We start from the raw sequence: 25,283 nt of genomic DNA, 5'->3' as shown, positions 1-25,283 counted from the left end.
GGAAAAGAAAAAATACAAAAGAGTTTTTATACAGTATTCTATTTCAATAAAAAGAAATCAATATTTAAGTTCCTTATTTGCCGTAATACAAACTAAAACATCAAAAAACTTATTTTTAACATAATATAAATGAAATTTATTGATGTTTCTTACAATTCTTAGTTTTTCTTTCCGGTCTGTGCTTTCTGGTAATGTAATGAATGAAAAAGTAATAAAATAGATAAATAATCTTACAGACTTTGACAGAAAACCACAGGTCACTTTATAAAAATTAATTTACATAAATGTATGTAGGCGAATTCGTTGTCCGCCAGTCGACGCCAGTCGACTCGCGTGCGTGTGTCGAGAGTGCCGGTTGTGGTGGACACGGGGTCGACCGACGAAGACCTGTCTGACGACAGCGACGACTTTGAGCGCCTGCAACCGGCTCGCAAGAGGGGGTCGGCGGGGAAGCGGACCGGGGGCGGGGGCGGCGGCCGCAGCAGAGGCAGGCCGGCCAAGAGTGCGCGCGTCTCCTCCAGCTCAGCAACAGCCTCTAACGGCCAGGCCGATCCCGACCCAGAGACGGCCGGCTCCGACGACAACAGCAACGCATCCGACAATGAGCCCACTTCCACCACGCTCACCCACTCGGTTCGTAGCCAACATACAACACATCTAGATATACTTACATAATAGTAGGCTTTTAACGTGCAGAATGACAGCTCAGGGCCTTTGTAACTTGCACAAGTCAATAATGAAAAAACAAATTCAGATAAATTATTTGATAAAAATGTCTTCATGTTGCTTGAAATAACAAATACCTTTGTGTAGAAAAAATTATACTACAGTATACAGTTTAATATTTGGGTTTTCACTTTTCATTATTAATACTGGATAAGTTATTTTTTAAGTGAAATACGAAATTCACTTCGCGAACGTGTTCGCATGTTTACACTTGTTAACTATATAATATACAATGCAATAATGAAATTATTCTACACAATGAAACATTAGGAACTACTTCCCCCAAAAGATCAAGCTCAAGCTTGGAAAACGAGATTAGCTGGACAATTAAGATCCTATTATATTAAGCGAGCAATTTCTGTATATCTGTTCATATTATATACGGTTATTTATGTTCAACGGATCTCGAAAACGATTTTCACGAAATTTGGAACATAGTATGTTTATGATATAAACATTCAATTGCACTAGGTCTCATCCTTGGGAAAACTCGCTGAACGACATTAAAATGATGATTCATCCTTGGCTGAAACAGCTGACACTTTCGTCGACTGTGGATAGTACAAAGTGAGCGAGTGATTCTGTGGAAAATCAAAATATCGCATCCCCGAAATTCATAAGCTGACGTATAGCCAGCTGTAAAATATAAACACGATCATTTTAGAGAATTGTGTTCTGTTTACCAATAAATAAAATCTGGTGTGGCGCACTCACACAACTTTCCTTGCCGTTATGATAATTGATCACCTGACGCTAGTGTTTCCGCGAATCTCAAGTCTACTATTTGTGGCGAATCATCTGATCACAATATTTTCGAAAATCGATTTGGTCAAAGCTCATCAGCAGATACCAGATTATTAATAATAATCAGCAGATTATTATTATTATTAGCAGATACCAGTTGCTGTGGAAGATATCGGTAAAACCGCAATTATCACTCCATTTGGCCTATTTGAATTTCCTTTTATGACATTTGGTCTGCGGAATGCTGGACAAACCTTTCAACGATTCATGGATGAAGTTTTACACGGATTGGATTTTTGCTTTGTTTATATGGATGACATTCTCATCTATTCACGTTCTAAAGCGGAGCACATGAAGATCACATTCGAAGTGTTTTGAAACGTCATGTAAAGTATGGCCTGGTCATCAACCCACTAAAATGCATCTTTGGTGTCTCCGAGATTACTTTTATTGGATACAGCATATCTGCTGCCGATATTCGAGCACCTGAAGACCGTGTAAAGGTAATTCAAGAATATCCTTTACCAAAAACCGCTCAAGGGCTCCGCCGTTTTCTTGGCATGCTCAATTTCTATAGGAGATTCATACCACATGCTTCTGAGTACGAAGCTCCTCTACATAGCGCAATCAGTAATCCACTTTTGAAAGGCTCCCAACCGATTGGTTGGACACCTGAACTTGAAGAAGCATTTGAAGTCTGCGACCAGCAGTGGTCGAGGTAGGGTCGATGAGAGTTATCTAATCAGCAGCTAGCTCGTTCTGCCGACCGGCGTGTCTTTTTCTGTTTAGTGACTTTGTCTTGTTCTGTTGAATTCAGTATTGGGAATCTATTAATGCGTTTTGAACTTTCATTCGCAAATTAATACCTACATATCAAGTGATACCCTACATTATTAGATTGAATTTCTGGAGTGAATTTTTATTCTCTATTATTCCATTCAGCTATGGCCAAGTGCAGTGCGTGTTCGAACACAAACGTGAAAGACATGATACAGTGTTCTGTTTGTTCTAATTCTTTTCATGCTACCTGTACGCGATTGGGTGAATTAGAAAAATTCAAAAAAATGAGTGCTGTTAGCAAAAGCTCTTGGAAATTCGATACCTGCCTCCAAAGTAAAAGTAAAACTGTAAGTTCGCCCATTCCCGGCAATCCAAACACTAACATTAATTCTGCGATTCTAAATGAAATACGTGACCTAAAAAATTACATAGCTAATGTGTCTTCCATTGCCTCAGACCTCAGTCAAAAATTTGACGGTCTACAAAAATCTTTTGAAGAGGCTTTGCGAAACTTTAGTAAAGTAGAAACTGATTGCGCGAATTTGAAAGCTGAAAACGAAAAATTGAAAAGTGTCATGAAAAAGTTAGAGCTACAAGTGAGTGACATGCAGCAATACAGCCGTAAATGCAACGTAGAAATAGTAGGCATTCCTGAAACTAAAGGCGAGAACGTGTACGAGCTTCTGTCTACGATAGCGGAACGCCTCAAGATCGAGTACAACGGCGATGAGATCTCAATCGCTCACAGACTTCCAAAAAATAAGAGGACAGGTTTTTCTTCAATCAAATTCATATCCAGACGGAAGCGAGATTCGTGGATAGCCGCAGGTAAAATGGCCAAGTTGAAAGCATCCGATATCCACCCGACATTTCCAAAGGACATTAAGGTATTTATATGAACAACCATTTAACTCCAGAAAACAAAGCTTTACTCTATAAAGCTAAAGAAGCTGTGAAAGAAGGCGAAATTGCGGAGGCTTGGCTCTCAGGGACCATTATCCAAATAAAGGTTAACGTAGGTGACAGGAAGATGCGTGTGCTGAGTGAGAGTCACCTTCGTGAAATAGTGCAGGCCAATCAAACCAAAAGTGGCTGATAACTACTATCACAGCGATGCTCCCCTGTCGACAATATTATTATGTTGAGAACAATTATATTTATACATATGGGTCCTTCAAGTAATTAAGGGGGAAATTATTCATTTGGTTTTAATTTTTAAATTGTCTCTTATTTTCTGTTTTCCGCGTGAAGTTGGTGGGGTTTTCCTGGGAGAAAGGATGATCTATATATCCTTTAAATTTTTTTGAACCTATCCCGTATTATTATGTATATGTGTATTTTTTTTTTTTTTTTTTAGTTCTTAGAGTAATATGATGGGTATAATTATTGCATTCATAATGTCAGCAAGAAATAAAATAATGATAAATAGATCTTCAATGCCTAAAGGTGGCCCACCTACACTATATATATATATACAATAAAATTTACTGAATACCGTGTCCAATGAAGTGCAATGCATCATCATCTCATACTGAAATAGAAATAAATAACATAGCCTACATCCGTGTTCTCTAATACATGCAACTCTTAACATGTAAACAAAAATTGACCTATTATTATTTTTTAATTTTCTTTTTTAATTCAATTATTATTTATAATATTATATTCATTCTAGGCTATGACAAATTTTGCTTACAACTAAACACCACTTAATCAGATAAAAAATTATTATTGTTCAACATACAGTATAATAAATATCTACTGTGCTAACTTGAAGACACTAATGATTTAGGATATTCATATTGGCACAAGTAATGTTGGCTCAAGTAATTGGCATACTTCATCGCATTTTTATTGATTGTTTATTATTGTTTCTACATGACTCCTTTTTTTATGTTATTATAATCCTTTTTTCCCTACATGCACGTAGGCGAGCATTGCTTCTCGATGTTATTGTTCTGGAATAACTCTTGAAGACTATTATCTGCCTCAGAATACCCAGAATATTCCTCAACGATGATATGATCAATGTATTGTGATTTTCATATTATATCAACTTGAGGATGAATTGATGGAGTATAGAATCGTGGTAGCGTAGAGTATAAATTGTTTTTATGATCGATGTATTGTGATTTTGATATATAGGTAACTTGAGGATGAATTGATAAAGTATAAAATCATGGTAGCTTAGAGTACAAATTATTATTCATTGATTTTTCTATTATCCACTGAAACTCAAATAGTGGTCGAGCTGAATAACATAATAATTATTGAAAAGTAGAAAAATCATATTAGCTTGAAGTATAAATTATTTTTCATTGATGTTTTATTCTTCACTGAAACTTAAATAGTGGTCGAGCAGACTAATATAATAATTATTGAGAATCGATAGACTGTTGACATTTATATTGCACTGTTTAACCTTATCGGTCCTTATCATCAATCACTTTGATAAATGATATGCTTCCACGAGTTGTATTTCTCTATCTGTTTTCTCTGTTCCTCTGCCCAACATTACGATATAAAATCCCTAGCATGCCTGTTTTAATAATATTTTTACATCTTTCTTGGAATAGACATTTTTTGTATTAGTTATGCTCAAGCCCATTCCATTTTTTTTTCTTAGTATTATTATTTTATAAACTTATTATTATAGCATTTTTTTATACATGACTTTGTAATGAAGAAGACTCTGAATCTATCTAGCTTTTATGCGGATATTCTTACTGGTATCTGTCTTGGCATTCCTTATTTAATGCACTTCACTCATTATACACAATAATTATTACTATTAACGGCACGTCTGGTCGGTGGACCCGGGCGGCGAGTTTTTTTTTCTTTCCAAAAACCAAGCAAGTTTTTTTTACCTTCTCTCTTCATTATCTTTTTTCTTCTTTCTTCTTCTTCTTTGCTCAGATGAACTTTGATTTAGATGATAGAGTTGAGGATCTTCTGTCTGTAAAGTCGGTAGTCTGTGGGTGCCCGCTGGAGGTGGAGAACGTTTTTCGCGATGACTGTCCTGCCCCCTTTCTGAAAATATTCCATATGAATATTCGATCGTACAATAGAAATTTCGATGAGACACTTATAATGCTAAGTGAATTCCATTATAAGCCAGATGTGATAGTGCTAAAGGAGGCTTGGTTGAGGGATGACAATAACCTAATTCCAATAGATGGGTATGAGGCTGTTTGCACAACAGTTTATTCAAATAGAAGTGATGGAGTTGTAGTTTACACTAGGAAGGATATAATGACTGATTGTAGGGATCTTGAAATTGGCGGTGCCAATTGTCTGGAGGTAAAGTTAAAATTCAATAGAAAGAATGTGAAACTTCTAACCGTTTATCGGAGCCCTAGGTCTAACTTCGGTGATTTCCTTCACAGTCTAAGAAACTACTACGAGGTTTTCGAGGAGAATACTATATATATATATATATAATGACAGGTGATATTAACCTGGACCTCATTGATAATAATACAATTTATGAACGCGACGAGTATCTTAATTTTTTGGTTGAGAGCGGTTTTGTTAACTGTATCAATTCTCCCACAAGGGTCTCTCCTACAACTAGTTCTTGTCTCGATCATGCGTTTGTAAGACCGATGGAAGCTCCTGTCATTAGAGCAGCCATACTCACGTCTCATATTACTGATCATTACGCAACTGTTATTGGCCTACAGTACCCTCCGGGAAACAGGGACCCGGCTCCTCTGCTTAATATCTCTCCATTCCGCAAGATCAATTTTAGAATTTTTGCTAACAAAATAAGAAATGAAACATGACAAACTGTAATTAATTAATATGATACCAATATAAGTTCTGATAACTTTATGGAAATAGTTGAAAAAATCTAAATGAAGCAATTAATCCTACTAGTAGAGCAAGAGTCATAAAACCGTGGATAACTCCTGCTCTTGTGCGTTCAATACGTGAGAGAGACAGATTGGGGAAACGATTTAAGAATGAACCCTTTAACACAGTCTTGAAAATACATTATAAAAATTACCGGAACAGACTTTCTAATTTAATCCATGCAACCAAAAAACAATACTATAGTAACCTTATAGCTGAGAATACAAATAACCCCAAAAAATTATGGAGAGTAGTAAATGAACTGGCAGGAAGACAAAGAAAAACTAATGATTTTCCAATTTCAGATTTTACCCAGAATTACAATAATATGGATAGCATTAAGCAAGTGACAGACAATTTCAATAACTATTACTCCAAGGTAGGGTATAATCTGAATTCGGGTGGTGAAAGGATTGTAGCAGATGAAGATTTTTCCAATCCAAATACCTTCTTTTTCCAAGCTGTAACAGAGGCGGAAATTACTTCAATAATCCTTCCCATGAAGGGTGACTCTGCCCCTAGATTTGATGGTGTTGCAGCGTCCCTAGTTAAGAATAATGTTGAATACTTTGCTAAACATTTAACTCATATAATCAATATTAGCATGAGACAAGGCGTTTTTCCAAGGGCCCTGAAAGTAGCAACTGTCATTCCCATACACAAGGGTGGAGATAAGAATGCATACCCGAATTTCAGACCTATATCACTCCTTTCTGTTTTCTCTAAAATATTAAATATTGGAAAGGGTGGTGAGGGTACAGCTAAGTAACTTTCTTGAAGCTCACAAAATTATAGCTCCAGAGCAGTATGGATTCAGGGAGGGGGTCGGTGTTAATGAGGCCTTCGCAACATCTGCCTTCAATAGTTTGTCTCGTGGCAACTGCCTGGTTGCTGCTTTCCTTGATCTGGCGAAAGCGTTTGACTCCATTGATAGAAGAGTTTATGAAGAGTGGATAGAAGAGCACTGTTTAAGAAGCTGGAGCATGTCGGGGTACGTGGCATTCCCCTGGATTGGTTCACAGATTACCTCACTAACCGCAAACAGGTGGTTAGAGTGTTGAACATTGAAAGCTTCATGGCTACTGTAGACTATGGGGTGGTACAGGGCAGCACACTCGGGCCCCTTCTGTTTCTTATTTATATAAATAACATAGTGAAGGTAGAATCCAGGGGGAAAATGTTCCTTTTTGCAGACGATGCAGCTGTACTGTTTGAAGGCAAAACATGGAATGGTGCTTATATGAGAGCTAATGAGGGCCTTAATACCCTGAAAAATGGTTTGATCAAAACTCCTTGACCTTAAATACAAACAAAACAAAAGTAATGCCTCTGCAACTCAGTAATCATAATGTTAATATAAGGGATGGAGTGTCTATTGTTATTCATACATGTCCGGATCTTACTACATGTAATTGTCAGGAGCTGGATCAGGTCTCTGAGTATATATACCTTGGTGTATACTTTGATAAGAATGTAAGATGGGATAAGCACACAACGCACCTAAAGCAAAAGCTCAGAAAATATATATATTTATTTAAAAAGTTAAACTCCCTGCTAGATCCTTCTATTATAAGATTGGCATACTTTGCTTATGTTCAGGCACTGCTTCACAGTGGTATTGTTGTATGGGGGGGTGCCTTTATGAACGTCTTGAAGCCGCTGCTGATTGTGCAGAAGGCAGTTATCAAGGCTGCGACAGGCCATCCAAGACGTTATCCTACTGATCAGCTTTTCATGGAGTTTCAGGTTTTGGATATTCGACAGCTTTTTATCAAGGCACTACTTGTGCATATGCATAAAAGAAGGGGAAGTTTAAATGCCTCTAGCATTAGCAACATAAGGATGCCTAGATTGACGAGTCTGGCCTCATCCCGATGCCCCTATTATATTTCTCATCGCTTGTGTTGCAACATGCCTGTTCAGTTGTCAATCTTTAACACATACAGTAATGCCGCGTACAAGAAAATTTTGCTCTCTTGGCTGTTCCAACAGAGTAAAGAAACATCGGAGATGTTATTGCGGTCTGCTTACCATTTCTAGAAGGTTTTTTGAAAATAATAATCTGTTTTTAATTTGCTATGTCCGTCTCTGGCATGTGCTTGCCTGGCGGCCCTAATGGATGATCCTCGACCCAAATTAAAACTTTTCTATTCTGTACTTTCTTGTTACTATCTCTCTCTTTCTATCTATCTGTCTCCCTTTTACTCTCTCTTTCTTTCCCCTTCTCTTCCCTTCTTCCATTTATTTTCTCTCTCTCTCTCTCTCTCTCTTTAGTTAGTTTTCCTCTTGTTTCCTCCTCTGAATTAAAATGAATATATTAAATGATTCGGACTCTTCTTCACACACAGGTATCATAGCCCATGTGAAGAACATTTCCTATAATGTTTTTTTTTATAATTTTTTGTAATGTGTATTTATAAAGAGGAATAAATTGATTTGATTTTGATTGATTTGATTTGATTTGAAACCTGCAATAACTGCATTTCTTCAGCTTCTCTCCTTGTCCATCCCCGAATTGGCGCACCACTTGGTTTATTTACTGATGCTTCTAACCATTCAGTTGGAGCATGCTTACAACAACTGGTTGAAGGCATATGGCAACCTCTTGCTTTCTTTTCAAAAAAATATCTTTGAAAGAAGGCGGTTGGCCTGCATACTATCATGAGCTACTTGCGGTTTATGCAGCGGTGCAGCATTTTCGCCACCTCTTAGAAGGACACCCTTTCACTATCTACACAGACCACAAGCCTTTAATCTATGCTTTTCAACAGAACCGTGAAAAACTTCCACCGATTCAACTAAACCATATCATTCATCTCTGAGTTTTCAACAGATAAACAATATGTCAAAGGCACCCAAAACATTGTTGCTGATACACTTTCACGTATTGAAGCTATTAATACAACCCTTGATTATGAGTTATTGGTCAAATCTCAAGAAATTGATGAAGAATTTAATAAACTAACGCCAGAGAATTCTTCTCTCTCAGTGGAACGTGTACCAATTCCCGGATCACCACTTACTGTGCTCTGTGATGTATCTACAGGGAAACCTCGACCGTTTCTTACACAACCTTTTAGACGACTTTAGAAGTCTTTGACAGCCTCCATAACCTGAGACATCCCGGACCCAATGCTTCACTCAAGTTAGTCAGCAACAGATTTTTTTTGGCCAAACATGAACAAGAACTGTCGTGATTGGGCTCGCGCTTGTACTGGTCGTCAATGATTAAAGATTACTCGACATGTTCATGCTTGTGGAAATTTTTGTGACACCTACAAAATGATTTTCTCATATCCACGTCGATCTGATTGGCCCACTTCCTCCTGCACGATCTTTCAAATATTGCTTAACGGTCACAGATCGTTTTACTTGATGGCCAGAAGTTTATCCACTATCTGACATAACTGCAGAGACATTGTGTCATGCACTTTTGGATTGCTGGATATCTCGTTTTGGTTTCCCAGAAACTGTGACTACAGATCGCGGGACACAATTCACTTCCAACCTCTTCAACACATTCGTCAAGCTATTTGGGATTCGACTCAGAAGTACAACAAGTTGGCATCCTGCATCAAACGGTATGATTGAACGATTCCATCGCCATCTAAAAGCCGCAATTATGGTTCATGCTAAGGCCAATTGGGTTGAAGCATTGCCTCTAGTACTTCTTGGCATTCGATCTGTTTTCAAGGAAGATATCAAGGCTACTACATCCGAATTAGTCTATGGAGAGACTCTTCGTTTGCCCTTTGAGCTGTTTTCTTCAAAACCACAAGACAATAATCTTGACATCTCGGACAGTTTTATTTCAAGCTTGAGAGAATTCATGTCACATTCACGCCCCATTCCAGCAACAAGACATTGTCAACCAGGCGTCTTTGTGTTAAAGGAACTGTCCACATGTAGCCACGTCTTTTTGCGAGAAGGACCAAACTTAAGGGCACTTAAGGATTAATGGTAAAACCGCTAAGGTTTCCATTGACCGGGTGAAGCCAGCATACATCCTTCAAGACGACTCACCTCAGCCTCCCCACCCTGTTCCAGGAAAAAAGTGAGCTTCAAGATTTCGGATGGCCAAATCGTCTGCCGGGGGGGGGGGGTAATGTGGCAAATCATCTGATTGCTACCTGTGATGTTTTCAACTAGCATAGTTTGTTTATCACTTGTAACAGTTTTATTTTCATATTTATCAAAAGTTCAATTTTGTCATTCCAACATTAAAATTAATTCATCATTCATTTAGTTCCATTTAATCAATTTCAACATAGGAATCATCAAATTGAATTCCTATATATTCAAAGATCTGAACCAGCTGGTGACAGGACAATAACGCTGGAGACACACGAAGTCTGCTATCTCTTCATAGTGGATGATTTCATGGAATCAACAGTTGCCAACAGTTTGCAATTGAATAATCTTATTTTCTAGAATTTCGAGCTTATTTTCAATTTTAGGTGGAAATGTTACTGGCCATTAATTGTAGAGATTTTTATGCTCAATCTTTTCCACTTGAAATTTTCTGTTCAGATTGTACCTGAAGCCTGGTAATTGGGAATCTAAAATCAAACTTTCCATAGATGGGGCGGAGGTCCTGAAATTTTTACAGATATGGGACTTTTGGCAGTTGATAGAGCTTTTCAATTAAAATCTCAGGTATAAATTTGATCAAAATCGTTGGAGCCGTTTTCGAGAAAATCGCGAAAACCCCTGTTTTTGACAATATTTTCACCATTTTAGCCGCCATCTTGAATTGCATTTGATCGAAATTGTTCGTGTCGAATCCTTATATTGTAAGGACCTTAAGTTCCAAATTTCAAGGCATTCCGTTAATTGGGAGATGAGATATCGTGTGTACACACACACACACACACACCCACACCCACACACACACACCCACACACACACATATACACACCAATACCCAAAAACCACTTTTTTGGACTCAGGGGACCATGAAACGTATAGAAATTTGGGTACCTTAATTATTTTCAGAAAGCAATACTTTCCTTACCTATGGTAATAGGGCAAGTAAAAATAACGAGGGAAGCTCGGTGCCCCGATATTTATAGTACATTGAAAAAAGTATGTCTTAAATTCTAAAACTCAATATGTTTCAAATCAAATGTTTCATATGTAACTTTTTTTTTAACGGAAGCAATCTTTCGTTTGACAAAGATATAAAACTATGAGGCGAAAATTATCTGACATTTCATGGGAATGACTTCCTAATCGATAGAAATATAGTAAAGTGTGATAGAACATTAATTGTTGATCTATTTTATTTTATCCTTGAAACTATGGAATCAAAGTCAGCTCAGTCGTTCACAGTAACGACAGGATATCACCTGCTATTCAAGAAGGTGACATGCTGACGGGGAGACCACCTGACGCCAGCGAGCAAGGTGATAGATAATCTGTCGTGTACGGTCCCGACAGGATGGAACCTGCCATTCTAGTAGGTGACATGCTGTCGCCTGTGCTCAAAATGTCGAGATGACTAGTAGACGGGATGACACCCTGTCGCGTACCCTGTGGTTCCCACTAGATCAGTGGTTCCCAAAAAGTGGTCCGCGAAAGCTCTGGAAGTGGTACGCGAGCAGTCTGAGGGAAGAAAAATTGATGTTTAAAGCGTTATTAGTGTTATTTGAATAAACTTTATTGGTCTATATTAAAGTATAAACAATTTCCCTTCGAAAATGTTACACCAATCTCATCGGAAGTTCAAAATATGTATGTTTCCCATCGGTAAAAGAAGTGATGAGTTCAAAATTTCCAATGCAATAAGATAGGACTATAAAGTTTGTTTGAAATCTTAATGGCGGATTTGAACCACGTGGTGGAACTAGCCAATCAAATGCGTGACAGTCAATGGCCATACTGTGGGTAATATAGTTTTAGTTCCAGCTATGCAATTTTGCTTGAAAATGACTTATGTTTATTGTTTATGAAGGGACGGATTCAAGGATCCAAAGGTTCAAAGAACCCCACCCGTCAACCGAACCTTATTGTGCTCCCAAGTAGTATGTTAGTTAGTCAAACCAATACCTGTGTTCTTTAAAGAGTTTTTCCCTATACTAACATCCCATTCATCACCTGGTTGCTTGCCGCAATCCAGTGTGATATGCTTGGCAGTCTCATCAGACTGATTAGTCTTCGTGACCTACGTGAGTTCCACTCCTGGCCTTCTTTGTAGATCCTTCCGCTGAGGAAGGGGTGGCCAAGTTGCCTCTAGGGCACCCGGCCACCCTTAACTCAGCCTCTTGATCCACATTTGTGCCTGGAGTTTCACCCATCTCTGGTCTCTTGGGTTTTTCTTTTTGCCCCTCCGAAACTCTACAGGGTCAAAAGCCTCACCTCTCCCAATAAGTTTTGCCTAAATGGCCGCTCTTCTTTGAACAGTGGTGAGTCTTGGCCTCTCCACCCACAAGCTCGTGACCTAAGTGAGTTCCACTCCTGAACTTTTTGTGGGTCCTTCCGCTGAGAGAGGGAACACCAAACTGCCTCTAGGGCGCCCGGCCACCCTCGACTCAGCCTCATGACCTACATTTGTGCCTGGAGTTTCATCCATCTCTTCTGGTCTCTTGGGTTTTTCTTTTTGCCCCTCCGAAACTGCCCTGATGGGGCAGATCCCGTGGGTTTGAAGGCAAGGCAACTTGTGGAGTTGCCTTCGGGTTCCTTTTAGTCGCCTCCTACGACAAGCAGGGATACTGTGGGTGAATTCTGGTTTTCAACACATTCTTGTGTACAATGTTCGACTCAAAGCTCCCCCAACCCAAGGGGGCGAAAATGACTTAGAACTAGCAATTGACCTATGTACACAAGGTTATAAAAAATAAATTACACGAAAACACTAAACTTATGCTAACTAAATCAAATCAAGTTCGTTTAACTATCCATCGCACTTGAAAACAATTAAAACTGACTAGTTGCTTGTGTATTGTTATTTTCAAATACTTCAAGAACTTGCAGTTTCTACAGTACTGTTGCTTTCAACGAATAGAACAACCAACTCATATATAGATGGATTGTCACTTGAGGTAATTATGTCAGCCAAAGATCCACAAAAATTAACTTTTGGATGGGAAGAATTAAGAGTATGTCAGGAGTCAGGTTGTTAGTCATGAATGATTGGAATTCCATGTATTCCGGTATACATTATACGGTATTAGTGAAGTATTGAGTATTATCAGTTTACAGTTTATCACAATCATTGAAAGCCCTTCCATCGAAATTGAACTATCATACTTCGAATCGCCATTCAATTTATATATTTTTTTAAACAAAAAAATATATTTATTTTATATTGTTTTGTAATTTTGATTTTTGTGTGTTTGAATAAATTGTAATTGAATTTGGAAACTGAGAAATTAATAACACTTGAGCCAGATATTAGAACAATAAAATTGCAAAGTTCTATATACAAACCCGAATAAAGTAACATCCATTTACATTTTATTAGAAACTGAAACCTTATTGCAGATTATAAAGAAAATTATTTGTTTCAGACAACTTTTCAATCCGGATCTTTTGTGGTGTCCAAGAAAGATTTCAAGAAGCTCACTGATCCTCCACTTTGGAAAATTGATGGCAAGGCTCTGCTCCAAAAGTACATTCCATTTCAGCTTGATGGCAAAACTCATTATAAAAACACTTCGGTGGTAAGTGCTATAAATCTTTTATCGATCACTCACAAGAATCCAATTCACTCGCTATAGTTAGATAAATAAAAAGCTGTTCTCATTGACTAAAATACTTGAGAAAAATTATTTTTTCCTACAGTTACGTTGAAAAGTGGCCATTGCTGCACTGATTACAGAACGCAAAGAATCACTTTTCCGCTCTAGTGCGGGAAAAATTTTTCTGCACTCCAGATTTGCAACATGGCAACGCAAAATACTTAGTAGGTTATATGGAGCAACAGTGCAGCAAAATCAAAATGAAGTTGGTAACAGTGACTGCTGTGGCTGCTATAGTGAGCAGAGGTGCAACGAAGCACAACGCGCTAATTATTACTATTATATATTATATCGAGGACAGCAACAGCACAGTGCCACCACAGAACACACCACACAGCCGCCTCGCCATTCAAACACTACTAAGTTATTTGATGGATTTCAGGCAATTTTACCCATAATTACCCACTTTTCATATTCAATGGTAACTGTAGGAAAAACTTAATGTGAAATACGTGCGCAAAGTTCCTCTGCTGCACTCGAGAAACCATTCCGTCCTCGCCTACGGCTCGGGCGTAAACGTTTCTTTCGGTGCAGCAAACTGTCACTTTGCGCACTAGTTGCACAAATAACTATTTCTCCACCTACTGTCTAAAGTAGGCTACTTACTTTACTCCCTGGAACATAATACTAAAGTGTCACTTTTTCACTCTCGGGACTAAAATACAGAAAAACTTCCTAGGGAGTAAAAGTAACTCCATTTAAATAACATGGGAAGCATCTTTTAAAAACTTACATTTGAAATAGGTTGGAAGATCTAAGCTCAGATGAGGAAGCATAATAGAGAATTCATTGAGCCAACTAAATTCAATACCTCAACCAGAAATTTGATCAACTTATTGAATATATGTTTGTATGCTAAAATTAATACATGCTTCATATTAGTATACTATAAAAAGTCCTAAATATTTTTTAATAGCCTATTCCATGTTATAGTTCGGGCGCAAATGTCATGAAAAAAGCACTCTGTGGTCATTTTTAAGTTAGAGCCGTGGAAGATGTCTCAATTTCTTCGTTAGGTCTAGCATAATAAGGATTGTGATGATGATGATAGGTTGAAATCACAGGCAAACACCTCGAAAACAAGATGGCCGCCAATTTTTTTGGGGGTTTTGCTATGTCGCTTGTATTTTAATAACCATTAATATACTTGACCGTTTCTTGAACGAAAATATTTCAATGATCTTCCTCTACAAATTTTGTTCCATAAAATTTCCCTCTAAAACGCATATTTTATTAGTTATAACCATTAAAATCACAAAACAAAAACGTTTTTCTAATTTGATTTTATTTTTCTAATATAATCAACAGTTTGCAATTGAATAATATTATTTTCTCGAATTTCGAGCTTATTTTCAATTTTAGGTGGAAATGTTACTGGCCATTAATTGTAGAGATTTTTATGCTTAATCTTTTCCACTTGAAATTTTCTGTTTAGATTGTATCTGAAGCCTGGTAATTGGGAATCTAAAATCAAACTTTGCATTGATTGGGCGGAGGTCCTGAAATTTTTACAGATATGGGACTTGTGGCAGTTGATAGAGCTTTTCAATTAAAATCTTAGGTATAAATTTGATCAAAATCGTTGGAGCCGTTTTCGAGAAAATCGCGAAAACCCCTGTTTTTGACAATATTTTCACCATTTTAGCCGCCATCTTGAATTGCATTTGATCGAAATTGTTCGTGTCGAATCCTTATATTGTAAGGACCTTAAGTTCCAAATTTCAAGGCATTCCGTTAATTGGGAGATGAGATATCGTGTACACACACACACACACACACACACACACACACACACACACACAGTCCAATACCCAAAAACCACTTTTTTGGACTCAGGGGACCTTGAAACGTATAGAAATTTAGAAATTGGGGTCCTTAATTTTTTTCGGAAAGCAATACTTTCCTTAGCTATGGTAATATAGGGCAAGGAAAGTAAAAAGGCTACTTCGATTTTTTATTTTTATCTCTTAGTAGTTATTTCTACATCTTGCTAAACTTATCAAAGGATTTTTATTAAGTGATTCAAGATGCTAGAAAAACTATTATTGTTATACACAATAAGTTATAATATTTACAAATACTTAATCATCTTCACCGAAGATTGTGAGAGTAAGTCATTACTATAATTTTGTTCATAATGACCAATAAAGATGCTCTATAAGGATTCATTTCTCTACCCAATTTTATAACGATCTTGATTTTCTATGATGATTTCTTTTTAATGATCTTGATGATTTTCTACTGTAGTTACTTTGAGATTGAGATGCAATATGCTCTGAATTTTTGTTAGTTGCATTAGGTATTATGATATCGTTTAGTAATTTGTAGCTCAGAAAATCAATTCATAAATATAACTGAATATAGCCTACTGTAGAAACTGAATGAACCAATTGAGGCCTATTATTGAACTGTACATCAATTAACTGGACTTTTAATTGAATCTTCCATCATTGTGTCATTGAATATTCATTCTCTTACGTACCTAGAGATTGAGAATTTGTCAAATTCTCCGGACTCCTCATCTGTCCAGATTTTGATTCTCCAAAATGTGTTATATTTTTTAAAACATGATTTTTTCCAGTATTCCGGTTGGTCGGCTGCTACCAAAGTGAAGTACTATCCATGTACGGTTGTCTTCAATAAACGAACTAAAAGAGAGAATGTTCTTGAATTTGTCAGGGATAAAATTGTTGTGTAAGTTACTCTTAATTTTCATTAAGTTATGAGTAGAAGTTATCCAACTGTGGATTATAATTATTGTAAAACTATAATATTTTTTTCTACATTTAAATTTGAATAGGAAAATATACATTATCAACATTATAAACAGACATTGATTTTTGTGTTTATAATTATTATTTGGGTGTTAATTCGAAGTTTCTTGAAATTTATAAACTTTATTACAATCATCCCTCAGCCTCATAATCAAGCAATAGATGAATAATTACAATATCAATAACTTTTTTTTTCTTTATCCGGCGCTACAGCCTTAGGTGAGCTCTGGCCTACTTCACAACACACCTCCATTCATCCCTGTTCATGGCTCTTTCCTCCCATCCTCTTACCCCCATCTTTCTCAGGTCATCCATCACTTGGTCCACCCACATGTTCCTTGGCCTACCTTTCTTTCTTCTGCTGTGCAACTTACAATATCAATAACTGAATACAGTAATTACAATCATCGCTCCCATCCTTGTGTTTATAGTACATAACATTTTGTTCAAATAATTCATTAAATTCTTACTTTTCTTGTTTTAGAATTGAGAAACAATATGCAGCTTCTGATAGACTTCTGTAAATAATTAAACTTTATGTAAATAAATCAATTATTACATTTTATTTTTAAATACAATTTTATCAACACAAGAATAATAACATGACGTATAATCTGTCAATGACCAGGCCAAGTCGGTTCTGGTTTTTCTGTTTGGATGTGGGAACGCTCTGTAGTTTCACTTGAAAATCTTATTAGCCTTTCTCACTCTATAGATTTACTTTGAACAGTCAGCATTCTGTGGATAACATCATTGCTTCTCATTCAACAAATGCTGATAGTGAGGCTCACTGTACCAAGCTGTATTGATTATAGTTTGTGTTAAATAAGTTGAGACTTGGCCCTCCATCCGAAGAAATTACATGGTTGCCAATTCGTGTAAAATCGCAACTTACTCAAATTTCCAATTCAACGTCAGAATTGGATGTAGAATATCATCCCCGATATCCTAGTAATGCTAGAAAAGATCCAGGATTGAAGGATTAAAAGGAAATTTAACTTTTATGATACAATTGGAAACATCGCGAAAATTTGTTTTTCTTTTGAATATCACTTCTCTCAGAATCATGGGGCGTCGTAATGCGTAATAATTTTATATAAAATTAATGGGGAGAATGCCCCCTTTCTATTGGTGTATGGATAATTTTCATCCGACCTATTGTTATTTTTTAATTAATAATCATGTTCGTCAATGTCGAGACATTTCAAGCAGAAAACATGAAATTTTCAACATGCTGGAAACTTTTTTGTTTCAAAAGATAAGAGGGTGGTGAAAGCGAGAAAGTTTCTCAGAAATAATTGAAATTATTTTTTCGGCTGTCAAAAGTAGTCGGAAGATCGTATTTTGGTCTCATTTTTGGACGAACATGATTATTAATTAAAAAATAACAATAGGTCGGAAGAAAATTATCCATACACCAATAGAAAGGGGGCATTCTCCCCATTAATTTTATATAAAATTATTACGCATTACGACGCCCCATGATTCTGAGAGAAGTGATATTCAAAAGAAAAACAAATTTTCGCGATGTTTCCAATTGTATCATAAAAGTTAAATTTCCTTTTAATCCTTCAATCCTGGATCTTTTCTAGAATTACTAGGATATCGGGGATGATATTCTACATCCAATTCTGACGTTGAATTGGAAATTTGAGGAAGTTGCAATTTTACACAAATTGGCAACCATGTAATTTCTTCGGATGGAGGGCCAAATCTCAACTTATTTTACACAAACTATAATGTTTAGTCTTACAATATTCTTGTTTGGCGTCGCAGATGTAAATATGCATAATATATTTCAGAGTATGAAGAAAAAATATGTTTAAAATTATGTTCTCTATCAACTTTCTTAAGAAGGAATTCTTCACATATTTTACAGGGATGAAAACTATGTGTGTTCAGAATCGGAGGCAGAAGGCGACGTGGAAGACGACGATGAAGAACGAAATGATGGAGCAGAAGTCGCTAATGGCACTGGCAAACAAATTAAGGATAAAGGTAGCGATGAGGACAACGATCAAGATGACCAACAAGACAATGAAGATGAAGAGGAGGAGGGGGAGGAGGATGGAGATTACGAAGATAATGATGACAACGGCGAGAAAGAAAAAGATGAAGTCAAAGAAAGCGATGACAAACCCAAAGAATAATGAAATTTACCTGAACGAAAGTGTTCATACAAATCTAAAAAAATTATCATGTTTATAAATATTATCTACTTTTTTATTGTCTTAAAACTAGAGGAAATTACCTTGTTTAGTTCGTTCAGTTCAATTGAGATGGTTTTGTTATTTTAACAATATTCATGAACCTCCATCGACTGATTGTATTAGGTTTGTGATTCTACATGTTTATAGTTTAAGTGTACTGTTCACTTTCATAATGTATAGTCCAGTCAATAAAGGTCCAAAAAAGCAGTTTCGTCCGAAAATTAAATAAAATCTGAATTTCTCACCATCGACAGAACCCTCCCAAAGAGGTGCCATTCTCCCAAAAGTCCCAAGAAATCCCCCAGGAACTTTCCCCCCAGCCCCCTTGAACATTAAAAATGCAGGAAATAAAGGAAAATGAATTATCTCTATAACCATTTGATCGGAAAGAGTTCTATTATATGTCGTTCGATTCGTTGCATTATGAACTACAATACAAACAATTTTCATTAAATTTTCATGGCTATTGGATTTTCTGCCTGTGATTGAGAAAAAGTCATTTTGAGAACCTTGAAATTTGTACCTATTAGAAAAATTTGCATCATTACTAGAAATGTTGTTATTTGTAATAGTTATTATAGGTACTTTACATTCATTCTTGTGATTATAGACATTAACTACTTCATTATAAATCACGATAAAGATAGATAGGGAATTGTGAGATGAGAATAATCATCCACAGTTAAATTGAAGGGGTCGGGATGAAATATTGCCAAGGAACTATTTGTAATAGTCAATGAACTATGGTCAGCCATCTGTTAGCCAATATGATAAACTATAAGTTCATAATGAAAAAGTTGCAGAAATATTACCACAGTGCTCTGTTGATGCATTTTCTTATTGCCCACAACAAAGTGAACTGGATATTACGGTCAAGATAGTGTCAAGCTACAGAATCGTTCATATAGCAACATGGCATGCTAGAGAAAACTTGAGTTTAAAAGTGACACCGAGGAATCAGATGTTTTTTTACACAATTCGGATGAAGATTCAGATTATATAAAGCCAGAAATTATGATTTGTAGATTTGATTGAATATTGAAAGTCCTCTAACTCAAAATAAGGAAAATGAGGCTTGAAACTATTTCATCCCGACCCCTTCAGTTTACATAGCATTGATTTGAAAGCTCTAATAATAATGATTGTGAATGGAACTGCAATTCTGGCTCGGTATTGCTTCTTCATGTTCAAGTGAGAATAGAAAGCTTCAGAAAAATTTGTTCTCACTATATGTGATATATAACATTTATATTGGTAACATTTGGTAATATTAAAACCAAATGAGCAGAGCAACAAATTAATCTGCTTTCAGTTTGAAAATTTTCAACTCATCAGGAGTGCAGTGTTATCATATAGTATCACTAGTAGGCCTACCCTTTTATTTTATTTCTTCACCCGATATATTCATCCCATTTTGGGACAAATAATGTCACAAATGATTTCCTTTCATTTTATTGCGATAAATGTAGATATTGCAATACTCAATCTACTCTATTCTCGACATGTGAAACTTCTAGTTGAAAGTTTATTTATTGTTTGTTAACTGAATTGATGTATTTTATTTCAATTCTATTGTTTGAAAGTTAAGTCTCCACATTTAGTTGTTTGTTCGTAAACTTGTAAGTTGAATTTAATGTTTTTATTTTTGTTGAATTGGGATCCCGATTGTTCGACCTCTTCTTTTATGATTCTCATTATAAGTGTGCAATTCCAGATAATTATTATATAAATTACAACTTTATATTTGCCGTAATCCCTTCATGCGAAGGACATTATGCAGCCTTTTAGGTACCGGTATTTTATTGTGTGAAGGGGTATTTGCTTCAAATCTTCCATGTATATTATAAATAATAATTGTATTTGCTTATCTTTCTACCTATATTAACAATAGTATTCGCTATCATCACAAAGTATAAATGTCATTGTTTTCATAGAAAAATACTATTATTTATCCTTTGTCAGTATTGTTAAATTTTAATTGAATGGAGTGCGTGCGGTAAATGATGCAACTGAATTGTCAGATCAATACCGTAATTAATTCATATTGAGTTTTTTGATTCGAGTTTAATGTTGGGAATCAAGATGCGATGGCTTTTTTTTGCTGCTGGATTGTCTTGTTAGTTGAAGTTTGGTTTAAGGTGAAATTTTATTGAGTTTTAGATGGTATCTCTGCTTCAATAAATTAGTTTAGATCTAATCTTCAAATTATGCGTTTTGTTATTTTAGCAGAAAGTGAAACACATTAATTTGAATCTTGTTATCAAATACACTTATTCATTAGTTTTAAGATTAATATTATGAAACTGTTGCTGCTAAAATGTAATTTCTAATAACAATAGGATGTATAATTGAAATATACTTACAGCCTTATTCTATAATATTTTCAGTGTTTTCAGTTTGAGAGACAAGACATTCTTTGTAAAGATACAAATTTGATTATTTCCTCACCTGAATGTTTTGGTGTCAATCGGGGGTATATCCTTCTTACTGCTTCAAAATTACCATTATCTTGTCATTGAATAAATAAATACAAACTTTGAAAATTTGTTTCGCATTTATTTGCCAAATATATCATAACTTTTGGCTGTTTTGGATAACCTATGATAGGGAATATCAATCCTATGACAATTTCTTGTGTTATAGCTATATGTTTGATGCCTTAATTTTAAATTGGATGAGTTTTTTTTAACATGCAACGATACAGTATAAATGTAAAAATTCACTATTGTCATTATTCTAAGCTGGACGAAAAGAGGCTTACAGTGTGCTATTCAATTCAATTTTATTTCCTCAAAAAAGCATATACATATCAGTTATACAAAATAACTAATAACAATAATAGTTATACAAAACAATTCCAGGAAATATATTTCCCCACTTAGACTATAAATCCGTGTGTGGGGAAAGAATTCCTATCTAGAAAAGCCTTAATAAATACAGGATAATCGAAATCATTTCTTGAAAAACTTTAAAATTTTACTTTTTTTCTAAACAAAAAATGAACTTTAATTAAACAATAACTTCAAATGTAGAAAATAAAATAGGTTAAATCTATTACTGATATGGGTTGGTGCTATAAGGTCGAAAGAGTTAATAGAGCGCTGCATCAAAAACAAGAAACTAAACACAAGCAAGAAGAGAGAGAGAAAAAGAAAAAATAACGAAACACGGAAAAACTAATGGCTTATAACAAAATGAAAAATATCTGTAGACAAATATCCAAGACAAAACCTAGGTGTAGGGTGAATTGACAAGGGCCTCCGAAGCATCCCTACCAATGTTGAATAGCCATTGGACTATTTTTCTTTTGTAAACAGGTACACTGCGCCCCTCAGCCTCCTGGATTGATGTAGGCAAATTTCGGTAGAGGAGGTGCACAATGTGAAATGGGGTGTTATTTGCTGGAGCTAAAGTGGCTCTAGGAGTACCATATCTGAAATTTAATCTATGTCTAGTTTGGTAATTGTGTGGTGATTCAGTAAATATTTCTGCTTTGTAGGATTTGGTAAAGGAGAGGAGGGTTTTTATGTATATTTGTCTGATATTAAGGACATGGAATTCGGAAAAAAGTTGTTCTGTAGGGTATCGCATGGGTTTATTTAAAATTATTTTTATTAGGGTTCTCTGAGTGACAGCAAGAGGCCGCAACAACGCCGCCGAGACTCCACCCCACGCCAACACACCGTATTGAAGCAAAGACTGCACGTAGGAAAAGTAAACAGACCTGCAATGCCCCACAGCCAGCACGCCTGCAAGCTGCGAAAAGGCGAACATAAATTTTCTAAGTTTTTGCCTTACTGTTTGAATGTGCGGGGCCCATGATAATTTATGGTCTATTGTGACCCCCAAATATTTGTAGGTATTAACACGTTCAATTACGCTGCAATCACAGGCGACCGACCGCAGTACATCACAGGAATGCAGAGCCAAGCGTCGCGGACCAGGATCACTGTCATGTTTAAAAAATATGGGTAGATGTTTAGTTTTTCCTACATTCAGGGTCAAGGTGTTCTGATCCAGCCAACGCTTGACCCTGATCATATCATCCTCCGCCCGCTCGTAAGCCTCATCCCACGTGCAGCCGGACGACACCACCGCTGTGTCATCAGCAAAAAGGAACAATTTTCCTCTAATTGCTACTTTCTCCAGGTTATTAATATAGATTAGGAACAGAAGCGGCCCCAGTGTACTTCCCTGCACCACTCCATAGTCATTTCAGTTTTATCACTGTTAATTCCATTTATAGTCACGTATTGCAAACGGTTTTCTAAGTAGCTGATAAACCAATCCGTTGATCTAACGCCAATGTATTGTAATTTCCTTATCAACTTTTGTCGATCTATGAAATCAAATGCTTTAGCTAGATCCAGAAAAGTAACCAAGACACGCCTCCCTCCCCCAATTTGTTTGGCAATGTATTTGGTGATTTCAAAGAATGCATGAGATGTGCTTCTATCTTGTCTGAAACCAAACTGTAAATCTGATATTAGTTTTTCTTGTTTGAGGTAGTCGGCAAGTTGTATTTTGACACATTTTTCAAGTATTATAGATAGAATGCAGAGTAAAGAAATTGGTCTATAGTTAGAAGTTAAGTTATTTTGTCCTGATTTAAAAATTGGTATCACTTTGGCAATCTTGAGTGCATTTGGAAAAATATTTGTATTAATACTAAGGTTAACTATATGCAACAAAGGTGTGATCAAAGCATCGATATTAAATTTTATTAATTTTGAGGGGATATTATCTGATCCTGATGCAGAGTTGCCCTTGATGCACCTTATCACATCAGTGAGCTCAACCCGTGTGACCGGCCGCAGCCAGAACAGAGAGTCAGTGGCGTGGTCGGCATCGTCCACCTCAAGCGGTCCCGCGGGGTTGAGTCTCAGCAAGTCGGCTTCCAACGGAGGCAAAGTAGTCATTGAAATCATTACTAATTTTATTTATCTCCTCAGGGGTGGGAGGCGCAGTGCCACCGTGCTCTTTAAATGCATCTAGCGGGAATTTGGATTTACCCACAGAGCGCCCTGCCACCTCATTTACTACATTCCAAAACTTCCTAGGGTCCCCATGAGCATCATCTATTTTAGTTTTATAATAATCAAACTTTGCTCGTTTAATAATTGATTTTAATGTATTTCGGTATCGCTTGTATTTTTCGTTAATTTGTAAATTGTGGGGATTTCTCCTAGCTTCTTTACATAGCTTATCACGGCGACGCATTGAAGACAATAGACTACCCGTGATCCAAGGTTTCAATTTAGAATATTTTGCTTTGTAAACGTGTTTTGATGTATTTCGTTTCAAGTTTCCTAATATTATATCATTGAAATTTTCCGTGGCAGCATTCACCTCTGTTGCTTCGAGCACTCTTTGCCAGGTTTCGTCTTTTAGTGATTTAGTTATGTTTGGCCAATTTATTTTTTGAAAAGTTTTTGTGACTGGGTTGTTCACTTTTGGTGAGTTACAATTAATATCCAGGCATATTATGAAATGGTCAGTAATCTCTGTTTGTATTATTGATGAGTGAGCCTCGCATCTGTGTGGAAGTGAAATGAAAAAATGATCAATGCAGGTGCTACTGTTGGGACGTGTAATCTTATCTATACAAGCTACTAGCCCAAATTCATATAACTTAGTATGTCAAGGTATCTCTCTTCTTGAGGATTGGGATTGAGTATGTCGCAGTTTATATCACCTACAAAAATTCTTAGGCTAGAATGATTAGACGGCATGGACCTCAGTAGATCCTGAAGGCCGTTGTTAAACGATAACAAAGATGAAGACGGGCTACGATAGATACAGAATAATTCGCATGGAATGCCGGTCCAATCGAAAGATAGAGACAGACATGTTGCGACTTCACCAATTGACATCTGACAGCTTGTAGCTGATAAGGTCTCGTCTAAATACACAACAACACCATCACACTGATTGATACTATTATAGCTACGTATTAACTTAAAACCCTCTAGACTCACAAGATCACTACAATCTCTGAGCCATGCCTCTGTGAGAATAATACAATTATACTTTATTTTTATACCTTGTAGTAATATTAGCAACTCGTCAAAATTTTTATTATAGCTTCGAATATTCAGATGCAGCACTCTGAAACTATTCGACCCACAACAATCACCACCAACACCATTAAAACTGTTATTGTAATCAACAAGATTAGCGAACTCTTTACAATCGATAATCGGTCGCTCTAGATAATTATCGTCATCCATGATACAAATTTTATTTTTTTCATATCTCATCAGCGCATCAGCCAGCCAACAACTGATAAAATTAGGAATGTGTAAAGACTTTTTGAAAGTATTGCATTTAACTTACATGTTACAAGTGTGAAAAATTATTAGATAAAGTAAACGATGAGAGTAATAAGCCTTAATAATGATTTACTACCACCCAATTAGATAAGGATTGAATTGAGCTCGCTATAAAAAAAGTAA

General features: G+C 36.3%; 1 protein-coding gene across 1 annotated transcript in view; it reads left to right on the top strand.

Moving 5' to 3' along the window:
* Positions 1-21,373, top strand: part of LOC111051759 (ESF1 homolog) — a 57,929-nt gene extending 36,556 nt beyond the window's left edge. Inside the window, exons 3-6 of the mRNA XM_039428311.1 lie at positions 295-633; positions 13,614-13,766; positions 16,426-16,538; positions 18,498-21,373. Of these exons, the coding sequence (XP_039284245.1) occupies positions 295-633; positions 13,614-13,766; positions 16,426-16,538; positions 18,498-18,768 (876 nt within the window). The 3' untranslated portion in view covers positions 18,769-21,373. The remainder of the gene's footprint in view (positions 1-294; positions 634-13,613; positions 13,767-16,425; positions 16,539-18,497) is intronic.
* The last annotated feature ends 3,910 nt before the right edge of the window (positions 21,374-25,283 follow it).

This window comes from Nilaparvata lugens, chromosome 5 (assembly GCF_014356525.2).
Source record: "Nilaparvata lugens isolate BPH chromosome 5, ASM1435652v1, whole genome shotgun sequence".
Taxonomy (NCBI): domain Eukaryota; kingdom Metazoa; phylum Arthropoda; class Insecta; order Hemiptera; family Delphacidae; genus Nilaparvata; species Nilaparvata lugens.
Note: the sequence above shows the minus strand (reverse complement) of the source record. Positions and strands in the feature narration are given on the sequence as shown.